This window comes from Colossoma macropomum, unplaced genomic scaffold (genome assembly GCF_904425465.1).
Source record: "Colossoma macropomum unplaced genomic scaffold, Colossoma_macropomum, whole genome shotgun sequence".
Taxonomy (NCBI): domain Eukaryota; kingdom Metazoa; phylum Chordata; class Actinopteri; order Characiformes; family Serrasalmidae; genus Colossoma; species Colossoma macropomum.
In genome coordinates this window covers 36,346,007-36,358,679 of record NW_023494790.1, presented here as the reverse complement: position 1 = coordinate 36,358,679, position 12,673 = coordinate 36,346,007, and the positions used below count along the sequence as shown (strand labels likewise).

Sequence of the window (12,673 nt, the reverse complement as noted above, 5' to 3'; positions counted from 1 at the left end):
AGGAGAGTCAGTCTGCACCCGCCTGCAGTCCCCCTTTCAGACAGGCAGTGTGCAGGGACACCCCAGCCAGCCAGGACCCCGGGAGCAGAGGAGACCAGAACGGAGGCAGCAGTGGAGGGCGTGACTGAGTGAGTGCTGGGGAAAGGGAGGAAAAGTGCATTTTAGCATAGAGCACATAGCATTTAGGGAACGGGAACACATGAAGCCAAATTTCAGCTCAGAAAAGTACATAAAAGGTGCTTTAAAGTCATTTATTTAGTATGTTGGTATTTAGACATGCTTTAGACGTGGTATAAGCTGCTGACGTTAAGCCGGTTTTGATTTTAGCCTTGCTTAAATAGTGTACATCATACTTCAATACTTAGTATACATCTCATTACAAATGTCTGTTGGAAAGTGTAATATGTGCATGTATTTATTTACTTCCTTTGCATTTTCAAGTCAAGTGAAGAAGTCCACTTTGAACCCCAATGCGAAGGAGTTCAACCCCAACAAGCCACCCTTGGCTCTGGTAAGCAAGTCATATGTTGATAATTTGAAAATAAAATATAGCAAATGTCTGTTTAAATCAATGCAATCAATATTTCTCCTTTTTTCTCTTGCTCTCAGTCTAAACCCTCCAGCGCCCCCACTCCCCCTCGTCCAACTCCTCCAAGCCCATCTGTGGTTTTGCAGCATCCGCCAGGACAAAATGCCATCTATAACACGCCCTACCTGAGCTACGTCTCTCAGATACACTCAGTGCCGGTAAAACACATTCTCACACAAACTCTGGTACCGTAACTTAGTGCTTCCCTCTGGCCCTCAAGTACATCTCTACTATGTAGTTCAGTGTTTTCCCTGCTCTTCCAGAGCTGAAGTGCACTGCCTTAATATTTCTCATTAGCCACGTTTACATGCAGCCTGATAATCCGTTAATAATCTGACTAATTGCTCAATTGAAATAGAAGACGTCCATGTTTACACCTCAATCAGAATAGACTAGTCTGATTGAAACCAATACAATCCCTTTTTGAATGTACAAGGTGGGTAATCCTGTAAATAATCTGTTAAATAGAAGAATAATATCCATGTAAACGCCTGTATCTGATTACATTCCCTATCGGAAAGTTTAAGTCCGTTCTGATCATGTTCGTCGCGTCATAGTGAAAGTTTATACCGTTCAACATGGCGGAGCAGAAACTGGTCTGCAGAGGAGACGAAGTTTATGCTCTGATCTTTAAAAGACGGCGGTGGGACGGACGTCCAGTTTATGTGTCTCAGAACATGACGTCTTCCTCTCTGCCTTCTTTAATAAGGACATGTGAAGGACGTTTTCCTGAGTCTGACATCATTTTAAAGTCATTAAAAACACAAGCACTGCTCACTGCTGCTCATCTCACTCTGACTGGACTCACGTGATGCTGGTTGTCATGGTAACGTTTACACTAAGTGGTTCTCTACTCCTGCACGTAATTTTGGGTCTGATTACTTTTAGTGAGCATGTAAATGGAGATTTTTCCATCAGATTGTTGAGTAGAGTGAGAATAAACACCTCAGACTTAACTCATATAATTGGAATGTATTTAATCGGATTGGCAAAACTCTTTGCATGTGAACACAGCCAGTGTTGATGTTTACCTCTGTGTCTGTCTCAGGCCCCTCAGATGTACCAGTACACCATGTCTACAGTCAACCAGGGCAAATACCGACCTCCGAAAGGTACGGACTCTCTTTGACCTCGGACCACAAAAGAGCTTGACTTTACTGTACTTATTGAACTCTGTCACCAAGTAGTGCTGCAACAGTTAATCATCAACAGTGTTGATTATGGGGAAAAGTGATCATACATAATGGTTCAGTTAGGTGAATAAAGGAATTATCGTCAATGAATGAAGTGACTTTATAGAATTGTTGTTGCATTAATTGAAAATATGTTAACACATCCCCTGCAGAGAACACACTTCTGCAGATTATTTGCTGAATTTAACACACTAGTGGGGGAAAAAGTAAAACGTGGCCAGTGCAGAAGTGATGGCACATCTTTCATTGATTCCAATGCATTAACTTCTTATGCTTGTGGGTATATTTTGGTTTTTCCATCTGAATTAACATGACCAAATCGTAAGGCAAATTATTCAGTAACTGCATGAAATAAATGTAATTTTTTATTTTATTTATTTGTTTTGTAAAAGTTCCTCTCAAATTAACAGAACGTGTGTTTTATGATCACACATATTGCTATACGCTTACAATTTACTGCTGAAAGCCAAAAATCTCAGACGCTCTTTGTATTATTTTATAAAAATAATTTTTACAGAGCAGATCACTGAAGAGACGCCATCTGTTTATAGTTTATAGCCCAGATTTGTGGAAAAATGGGTCGACTTTCAGTAGGAAAAAAAAATAGTGAGTTCAGCTTCTTTTATTATAAGGGTTTAAAATGACATCACCCATCTATTTGACTGGAAAGAAGACAGTTACAGCTCTCATATGACCCCCACCTTTTGAACGTAGCTTATGAAATATGAAAATTATGAAGAATATGACGAAGCGCGTTTTGGAACCACTGGTGGGTCCAAGGAGTTTAAAAGGTTAAAGTTATACATTGGGGAAAAAAATAGAACTTGTGCACAATAGTTTGCAGAAAAAATGCCATATTGAAATCTATTCCCTGCAGAAGATGTGTTAGCTTTTCACTTAGAAAATCAACAAATGTGTCATTTGACTCAGGGTGTTGCGACAATTGTACCGACAACTGTATTTTAGCGTATGAGGATAAGCATTTTGTCATTACATATTTGTGTTGAGTTTCTCTAATTTATGTGCGTTCAGGCTCGGTGATGCCCTCCCGGTCAGATCACAGCTCCACGGCACCTCCCATGCTTCAGTCTGCAGCTGGAGCCTCACTGGTGGCCTCTCCGTATGCACAGTCCTACCTGCAGTACAACCCTCAGCAGTACGGCCAGCAGCAGGTCATTCAGGCCATGACTCCATACGGACAGGTATCATACACTTGACATACACACATACGGTACACACTGTGTGCAGCCAGCAGCCAATCGCAAGTCATTTAGGGCATTTAATGTCTGTACATACAAACTTTGACAGCTGCCCTACATGCTGAGAGAAAGAAAGGTGTAGTTACATAAACAATACATGAATTATGCTGATGCAGTGTAGAAAATATGAAACAAAACATTTTATCCTGACCCTTAATAGTACACTAATAATAGAATATTATACCTTATCTCTACTTCTTTCTTGTCCTCAATGTCTTGCTCTCCCACTCTCTATAGCCTATGTACTCAGTGCTGCAGAGTGGTGCCCGTATGCTGGGGCAAAGTGGGGGTCATCCTCAAACTCTCGGACCACCCGCAGGCCCCCAGTTTCCTGGACAAACTGACGGCCCACAAGGACCACAGCAAGGCTTGTATGGTGAGATATAGATGAACATACACATGCTCACAGAACGGAAGGTTCTCAGGGTTAGGAGAGGGACCTTAAAGGCTGAACTGCTAAGTGAAGTATGTGTTCTTTTCTAGCTTTATTCTGAAGGATATTACAGATAGATTTCCTAATACGTTGCTCATAGCTGTGTTTATGCTGCTATAAAATGACGTGGAAAAACTGTTTAATATAGCAGTGCATTGTTTTCTTGATTAAACAGTAAAACAGAGGTTTCAGTAATCTGTAAAACACCTACTCTTGAGTGTGTCTTCTTAATGAAAGAAACATTTCAGCATCCCACATCATCCATGAAATATATGATTTTTTTTTTTTAAACATATTTATAGGTATATAGTATCTTCCAATGCAAACTTCTGAATGTATCAGTAATCGACTGGCAAAGATTGTATTGTAATATCTGTTGCTTAGAGCTGGGCAATATGACAATATATATCATTATCGTGATGCATTGTCATAATACAATGTGCTTTTCTGAACATATCGTGGATGTCGTCAGTACTTGTAGACACTGATCAAATGCATGTATTATTATAAAGAGAGCAAAACTAGTCCTGGATTTAGTGCAACACAGTATATCAAAAATTGAATAACAAAAATTATGTTCACAATTTATGATGTATTTTTTAAAATGTAGCACTGCTGGTTCTTGTTTCTCTGTTCCAACTGATCAGATGGCTGAAAAATTAAATATTGTGGCATATCATGTATCGTGAAAATTTATAATTTTGCCATATTGCCCACCTGTTCACCTGTAGTGTTTTTAAAAAGGTGTTTTTGCGACCAGGTGCCGTTTAATCCAGTGGTCTGTCGTCTGAAACCACATTGAATCATTTAAACCTGGAAATAAGCAGAAAATTTTAACATCTTGAAATATTTAAAACAAAGAAAAGTTATGCTAATTAAAATGAAGACATTTTTGAAATTCTGCTCTATTTCTAGGTCTCTATTCAAATTGAAGCAAATTTGGAAAATTGACCATGTTAAAGCACTTGCCCAAAAAGGTCAGATTTTGTTTAAGGTCTTATTCCTTCCATTAAAACACATTTTCAGATGATGATTTGGATTTAATCTACTGATCAGAGGCTTTTACTCAAACTCGTGGAGTCCATGCCAGCTTGAGCACATCCTGACATTGAAGCTAAATAGATACAAAGATACAGTACAAAATACTAAAAGTCTGAAATTCATGTAAACAAAGATTGTACTTTTCTTTCTGATATAATTTGTAATGAAAAACTTTGTATTAAATTAGAAAAGGAATGCAAAAAAAAAGCATTTTCACCAGTCGTCTCAGAATTTTGGACCCCACTGTATGTTAAGAGGTTTTGTCATAGAGCATGATGCCTAAAAAGTATTTTCTGAAATTTTATGATGTAAAAAAGTGCATGCAGTGTAGAAGAGCAGTTGAATCGAGGACCATATTCATTCGTAAGTACCAGTCAACTGGCTGACTTTTCCACAAGATATATAACTAATTTAACATAATAATAAAAACGTTTATAAGTACAAAACAAATACAAATAATGTAGTTTACAATCCATCGTTTGCGTCATGCACATAATTTACACAGAAGATTTTGACTGTTTCAAATGCATCCATCTCATAATTCACTCATTTAAATATGTTTTGTTCCAGTGCAGAAAGTCTTAATGAGCCCAGCAAAGCTGGACACAATTAATTTTTTATTTTTTTTTTTTGGGATATTAACATATTTAAATATTCTGCATCTCGATGCTGCTACAGGGAAATGTGTTTAACTGAAACAATTACGAATCGCGTATGATGTGTAACTGGGTAATTAAAAGAAGCACTAAAACAGCACAATGTGTCTCTCTCTCTCCATCTCTCTCTCTCTCTTTCTCTCTCTCTCTTTATGAATTGATTTTCAGCCCTGGGCGTCTGGAGAATTACTGTTCCTGAGCACAGAGGTGTTTAAAGAGAATTTGCAGTTTTATTGTAGCCTTAAGGCCGTCCTTGTGCAACATGATTCGAGTTGATTTTGGTGTCTTATTTTGTGACAGCGGTGCACAAAGCCGTCACACTTTGCTGTATTGTTTTCCAGCTACACACTTTATCTTTTTACCACATTTTGGAGAAAAAACGCAGCCGTTAAAGCCGTTGAACTCAAATATTCTTCCAGATAGTGATTTAGTCCTGCCCTGCCAACAACACACCTGGCTCAAACGCATTAACAAGGGTCCACATTCCAATAATTAACCTTTAGCAAGGCACACATAGTAATTAGATTGATATAATGATAGACTCTTATCGTTTTCCAACTCTAATTTGCACTAAAGCTGTACGTAAAAACTAGTTCTTGCATTTTTGCAGTTTTTTTGTGGTAAAACTGGGGACTTTTTTAGTCCCCAGTACAGTCATGCTGTACAGCGTCTTGAAGGAGATATTAACATTTTCAATCTTTTTGAAACCCAAATGTGGAAAAGCGTCCGCACACCCGCAGATGCTTTTTCACATGTAGTGTTTCTTTTTTAGCTTCGGCCACTACAGCCAAATCTGATACTGGATTAGCGTGTTTTTCTCCTTGATTTTTGATATATTTGAACAGCAACTCCTGTACAACGATATTAAAGGCTCTCTCAATCTCTCTCTCATCATTCAGGATCTGTTCATCCTCCTCAGCCCTCGAGCACACCCACCGGCAACCAACCACCACCTCAACACACAACACCCAGCCCTGGACAGGTAACGCGCACAACTCGTAAATCTTACTGTTGAGTATGTTTACTGCTGACTTCTACGTTCAGACAAAACTAAGTGATTCGTATTATTTGCAGTGGAAAATGTTGGAGCATTTTCTAATCATAGTTCTGGAGTATCTCTGTGCTGCCCTTGTTGGAGTTTCCTCTGCTTCCAACACATCTGATGCAACTAATGAACTAATTAATGAGCCCTTCCTGAGGTGAAGTGGGCGAGTTAGAGCAGAGAAAACGCTACAGTGTGCATGGCAGTGAGTTGTAGTGTTGCCATATCGTTGCCACCTGAACAAAACCTACCATCTCCACTTTAACTCCGATTCAAGATCATATTGTCTGAAAATGACCTTTTTTACGATATTATTTACTGAACAGCTGAGCATTCTGCACTTTTATGTATAACAATTTTTTAACGATTGAGACAGTCATTGGTTGCTGGTGTATATTGCAAACTGTATATCTCATATCTCCAAAATGGTGACGTTACAGGAGAAGGAAAAAACATACTTTACTTTTAATGTAAGTCAATGAAACCAGACTTTTTTCCAAGTCATTTTGGGCCGTTTCTTTTGGTCCGTTTATCATTAAATTTACGCTACCAATGACTGTCAATCGTTAAACATTTTTATACACAAGTGTACGTTGCTCAGTTGTTTAGTAAATAGTATAGTAAAAAAGGTCATTTTCAGAATTATGACCTTGTTTTATTGTTTGTTTTGTGCACAGTGAACATAAACACAATATGAATAAAACCTCTTATCTCCAAAAATGTCTAATGTATAGATAGTAGACAGTGGATAGACTGTGGTTCAAAGTCAGAGTTTAAAACACATTTCATACTTTTAACTCACTTGCACTTAGGACTAAAATCCTTTTTCTTTGAGTGACCCTGTACCTTAATTTTGTTTATAACATTCATTAAAGTAAATGACTGAATATTCCATTTTGTCTCTACCAAATCAATCATAACACTCCCAGACTTTACCAAGTGTTTCCGTAGTGACTGTTATGGTAGTGACAATTTTAGCTCATTTTGAGCGGAACTCCCTGGCCAGTTCATGGCCAGCAAACACGGCTTTGAACATCTGTACACACATAGAATTATAATATTTTGGGACATATTTATCTCAAGACTATAGGATCTTACTCACCATGAGGGACGGGGATGCAGGCTCACTTCCTGCTCTAAAATGCAGGGGTGCAGCTAAAATAAAGCTCCATCTATGGACTAAAACTCAGTCTTTTGTTAGTGACATGAAAACATACGACTTTTAAATAAACATTTTAATACAAATGAAAAAAGAGAGCTTTTTTTTATTTTATTATTTTTTTTTTATGAGCCGCCTCCCAGTAGAAAGTATCCTATAAATTGTTTTTTTTCTCTTTCCTGTGCACTACTTTAGATTTTTATATATTTTCTCTCTCTTTCTCTCTTTTTCTCTCAGACTCCTCAGTCCGGACCTCAGTCACTGTATCACTCCACTCCACTCTCTGCCCCGACCCCCCCGAATCTTCCCCCAGGCCACTCGTCCCCCCAGGCCTCATACCCGCTTCAGGGTTATGGCCTGCATGGACCTCAGGCCATCACACATGCCTACTCTGCTCTGGGGCAGCTCGCACAGGTATGACTGGATTTTGGGACTCACTTTGCTCTGCTTTAAGCTTTAGCTCAGCTATAGCTGCTTTTCTTGCATCTCCAGCAGGAAACTTTTCCTCAAACGTGGAACAGTTTCTTGTAAAATGTCTCTTAATGTTTGACTTGTTATGAGGCTGAAGTCGCTTCTCATTCACCAGCTTCTTGTTCGAATTTTCTTGTTCCACCTTAAATGGTGCCTGAGCTGCCAGAATGTAACTGCTGCACCATTTAAGGTGGAACGGGAAAATTCGAATGAGAAACTGACTTCAGCTTCACGACTTTTTAGTGTTTTTCAGTTTCTCGTTGCAGATTAAACGTGTCAGGAAACCAGCTGGAGTGATTATAAACACAAATAAGTCCATTCGTCTCTAAATTATCGATGTTCGTCTTAAATCTCTCTCTTTGCCGTTTCGTTAACTACTAGCTAGGTGAGACTTTGTCTGTGTTGCTATGGTGATCAGCAGTCTGCGCTGATCTTCAGGGTTAAAGGGTGAATCAGCAGTTCTACATTAACTCCAGAGTTTAAGACCGTTTATTGTTAAACTGTGTTGAACGATCAGCAGATCAGCAGAGCTTTATTTTACTGTAAAGGAGGATTATTTTATTTTTACCTACAAATCTAATTCTGCTGTGGAGCCACAACAGGACAGTAAAAGAGCCGACGCTACTTAGTGTGCGTGTTAATGCAGTGTCAAAATGTTATTATTATTTTTTTTTTTTGCAATTGTAAGCATATTTAGTGCCTGTTATGCGATGGGGGACTTGCATTATGTATAAAAAATAAAAAAAACACTAAGTACAGAGTGATGATGATGATGATGGATGATGATGATTTTCTATTCCAAACCAAAATAATTCAAATCTGTTGTTGTTGTTGTTGTTGTGACTGGGCTCTCGAGGGTCTTTTAAAAAGTCTTTCCGGTTTATATATTTTCTGTCTTGAGGTCTTAAATCTTTACCAGTGTAGTGTCACTGGATCTACCGTGTCTCATGTATTCATCCACAATTTGTTAAACCAAAAAAAGTGTCGGCAGACTTTACTGACCTGCAGAGATGGTTACTACCAGAGGTGGGTATTTCAGGTCCAGAAGGTAAAAATCCTCACTGCCTAGGCAGTTGGAACATAATCATTGGGAATATGTTAACTTTATGTTACACCTGAATTACTCACCTCTGGTTACTACATATGAGAAATAAATGAAAAACCCCTCTAACGGAGGCTTTTTACTCTTTGCTTGCTTTATGTGAATGTACATCTGCAGGAAAGTGTACATTAAATCGGCCGGAACACAACTTTGCTGCTTGGTTTAAAAAGAAATGCTAATTGGTTTTTATTTGTATTAAACTGGCATTCAAAAATTTAAATTTTTAAACCTTTACACGCCCTGTTGCATTGCAATAAGTTGATGTGTGGATGTGTGTGTGTGTGTGTGTGTCACGTCAGGCTCACGTTCCAGGCCCGATGTCTGCACCTCATCACTCGGGCAGTCACGGCCCTCCACAGGTTGTCATGCTGCATGCCCCGCCCCCACAGGCAGGCCCTGGCTCTGCCCCCCAGCACCCACAACACGGCCCCCAGCAAGGACCACCACAACACTTTGCCTATATAGGACACCCTCCAGGTAGGACTGATGTGAATGCATGCTGACCAATACCTATAAACACCAGCAGCTGTTTACGCAGCGTCTGTACCGAACAACTTTCTGTACTCTGTCATTAGAGAAGTACAGAAAGATCAGTTTTTCATCGCATCCATACCAGTTAAGGAGAGTTAACTGTGTATGCATGTTTTGAGGACTAAGGTGTCTCTCCTAAATGAGACAGATGAGCTTTGCTCACTGGGCAAGTTTAGTTTGTTTTCTGCTATCAGCACCACAGTTGGTAGTTGATAGCAGTAGTTAAACATTGTCTTTTACAAATTGAAATGATAGTTTGCTTGTTAATATACTGTTATTTACTGACATGGAGAAGGTTCTAGATACTAACTGAGAGAGTGCGGGGTTCAAAGTGGTGTATAATCATTTTGGGGTAAAATAAAGGCGCGTACCAAGACAGTCAAACTAAATGATACTGAAATTACTTACTTTGGATACACAATACAATTCCTAACAGATTATAAAAGACTGGATATCTCACACTGTTCGACTGGGTCCCGCAGGTTTTTTGGGCGACTGAAATGTTGAGATCGCACACTAGACAACTTAAAGTTCTTGCTGAACTGAACTAAACTGAACTGAACCTTCTCAAACACATGGTCTCCTGTTACTAGGAGGTGCAAATAAACATGCGGAGCCACCACTTGTGCTCACACAGTAAAGAGGCAATAGGTAAATGTGTTTCAGTAAAGATGTGACTTAGTGTGGTAACTTATAGAGTTTTAGTTATACATGCACTCCAAAGTGCTCGTGCCATAAACTCTGTTCAGTCAAAGCTTCACTAAATATTCTTTTCATTTATTTTTTTCCTTTTTCTTTTGTATGTTTTGTTTTTGTTTGTTTTATTTTCTTCTTTTGCGCATGGGGTTTTTTTTGTTTTTTTTTGGTCTGTTTATGGAGTCAAACTGAGTCACTAATATACACAACAGCATGTGTGTCAGGCTCCTGTCCTCGTGGGTTAAACCACTGCTGACGTCAGCACACTGCCTCATTAAACACACCTGATTCAGCTCATCAGCTAATTAGCAAGGCCTTCATGAACTGAATTCAGAGTGTTAGATGAGGGTAAACGCTGATCTCCGCAGCACTTTGGCCTGAAAGGTCCCCAGTTTGATATGCCTGCACTACAGTATTATGCTCAGAGTTGAGTTGGGTCTTTAAAAATTGATATTCTCCCAACAAGTCTGCACCTTCACACAGTACTCAAGGAGGTTTATGGGTTTTCTCAGGGCACCTGCAAAGAGTTCTACATTAACTCCAGCGTTTAAGATCATTTACTGTTAAACTGTGTTGAACGACAGAGCTTTATTTTACTGTAAAGGAGACTGTTCTGTTTATTTATTTACTTACTTAGGTATTTGAGAGGTTCCGCCTGTTCCTCAGTCCCTTTAGCTCATTAAACTACACTTGGCGGATCACGGGTCCATTAGATCAGTGGTGTCCAGCCTTATCTGCTGATGACTGGTGCGGCTGCAGGTTTTCACTCCAACAAAGCAGGAGGTCACCTGCTGAAATGTTTGAAGACGAAAACCGACTGATTAAACAAGTAGAATCGGGTGAGCTCCAGCTTGTTTGGAGTGAAAACCTGCTGCCACACCGGCCCTTTGCGGATAAGACTGGACACCCCTGCTTTAAGCCTTGGGTTCACTACACGACTTTTAAAGTCTGAACAGATTGTAAAAGACTGGGCATCTCATACTGACTGGTTTTTGCAGGTTTTTTTTTTGGGCGACTGAAATATTGGGCATCCACACTAAATGATTAGGGATCAAACACTACTCGACTTTTAAGCTGTTGCTGAAGCGAACAGAGCTCAATGAACTCATGTTCTCCTGTCAGTGGGAGACCCAAATAAACGTGGAGCTGCTGCTGCTGTTTTCTCTGCCGTTTGCGCTGAAACAGTAAAGAAGCAGCAGGTAAACATGTTTAAGTGGATCATGGATTTAAAAATGTGATCAGTTGGTATTTTAAGAGTTTTAAATGTACATAAACTCGATTGTGTCTTAAACTCAGCTCATTAAAAAGCTTCGCTCCACACGTGAGACTTTTCACTATTTTTCTTTGTTTACTTGCTGTATTTTCTTCTTTCGTGCTCTCAGTTTTCATTGGCTGTTGCAGGAATCTGTTCAGATTGAGTCGTTGATCAGTTTACACTAGATTACACTCTGAGTCGGGTCGAAAACATTTGATAAACTCAGACTGGTCTAAAACGCGATCAGGAGGCAGTAAATCTGAGTCTGCACCCCTCACACGACTCGCCTCGCTCTCCAACTGTCGACTTTGACTGACCCAAAAATCTGCAGACTAGAGCCAACCAGCACAGACTCAGCCAGACTGAGAATCGGGGCTAAAATCGGGGGAAAAGTCGTGTAGTGTAACCCGGCTTTAGAGTAACTGTTTTCTCTTTAACTCTCTGTATGTGTTTTTTGTTTTTTTTCTACAGCTGTACAGGTTCAGCCTCATCCTTCACAGCAGATTCCATTCCACCCTCCTGGAAACTGATTACATTTTATGAACTGAGACTAAACACCTAAAACCCTGCGCCCACCTTCGGACTGACGAGGAGACACGGACACTGAGGGGAAGACGGGGAGAGAGGGTATAAAAACAAAGCAAAAACTTATCCCCCTTTTTCTCTCATTCCCCTCTGTTTCGCCAAGGACTGCCCATTGTTGCAGTATCTGCCATCAAGGTGTGAAGGAAAAAAACACGGGAGCAAAGAAATTCCATGGCCGATGTCCTTCCTCCAGTCCCTTTTTTCTTTCTTTTTTAACAGACCACCCCCTCCAGCGTCGTCAGATTTTATAAGAGGAAGCTTCGTCGTTTTAGATGAGAAGAATATGAGAATGTAACCAGAAAAGGTTTTTAATATTAGCTGGACAGTGTCGATGAGATGTTTTTCTTGAGCATATAAACGGCTGGACATAAAAAAAAAAATAGGTTCTAAGTGCATTTTGGAGGGGTGGGGTGTAAAATAACAAAGGAAAGCAGGACTTCTGCGTCGGAAACAAAGGGACGAAAAGGGACGCTTTGCCCGGAGGGGGATAAAAGAAATAAATCACAATACCTCTGCCCTGTAACTACCTGTATTCCCTGAAACCTCCTTTTCCACTTCATTCCTCCTTACCCAGGGGAAACAACAAAACTTTGAAAACAAGAAGGAAAAAAAAAAATCAAAAAACCCAACAATGACCAAAAAAATAAAGTTTTAAACTTCA

General features: G+C 39.6%; 1 protein-coding gene across 1 annotated transcript in view; it reads left to right on the top strand.

The window, feature by feature from the left end:
* The window catches only part of LOC118809714 (ataxin-2-like protein), a 24,336-nt gene extending 11,663 nt beyond the window's left edge, over positions 1–12,673 (top strand). The window contains 11 exon segments of the mRNA XM_036573251.1: positions 1–128; positions 442–511; positions 610–747; positions 1,638–1,701; positions 2,815–2,984; positions 3,279–3,417; positions 5,340–5,378; positions 6,071–6,153; positions 7,610–7,786; positions 9,245–9,422; positions 11,899–12,673. Of these exon segments, the coding sequence (XP_036429144.1) occupies positions 1–128; positions 442–511; positions 610–747; positions 1,638–1,701; positions 2,815–2,984; positions 3,279–3,417; positions 5,340–5,378; positions 6,071–6,153; positions 7,610–7,786; positions 9,245–9,422; positions 11,899–11,957 (1,245 nt within the window). The 3' untranslated portion in view covers positions 11,958–12,673.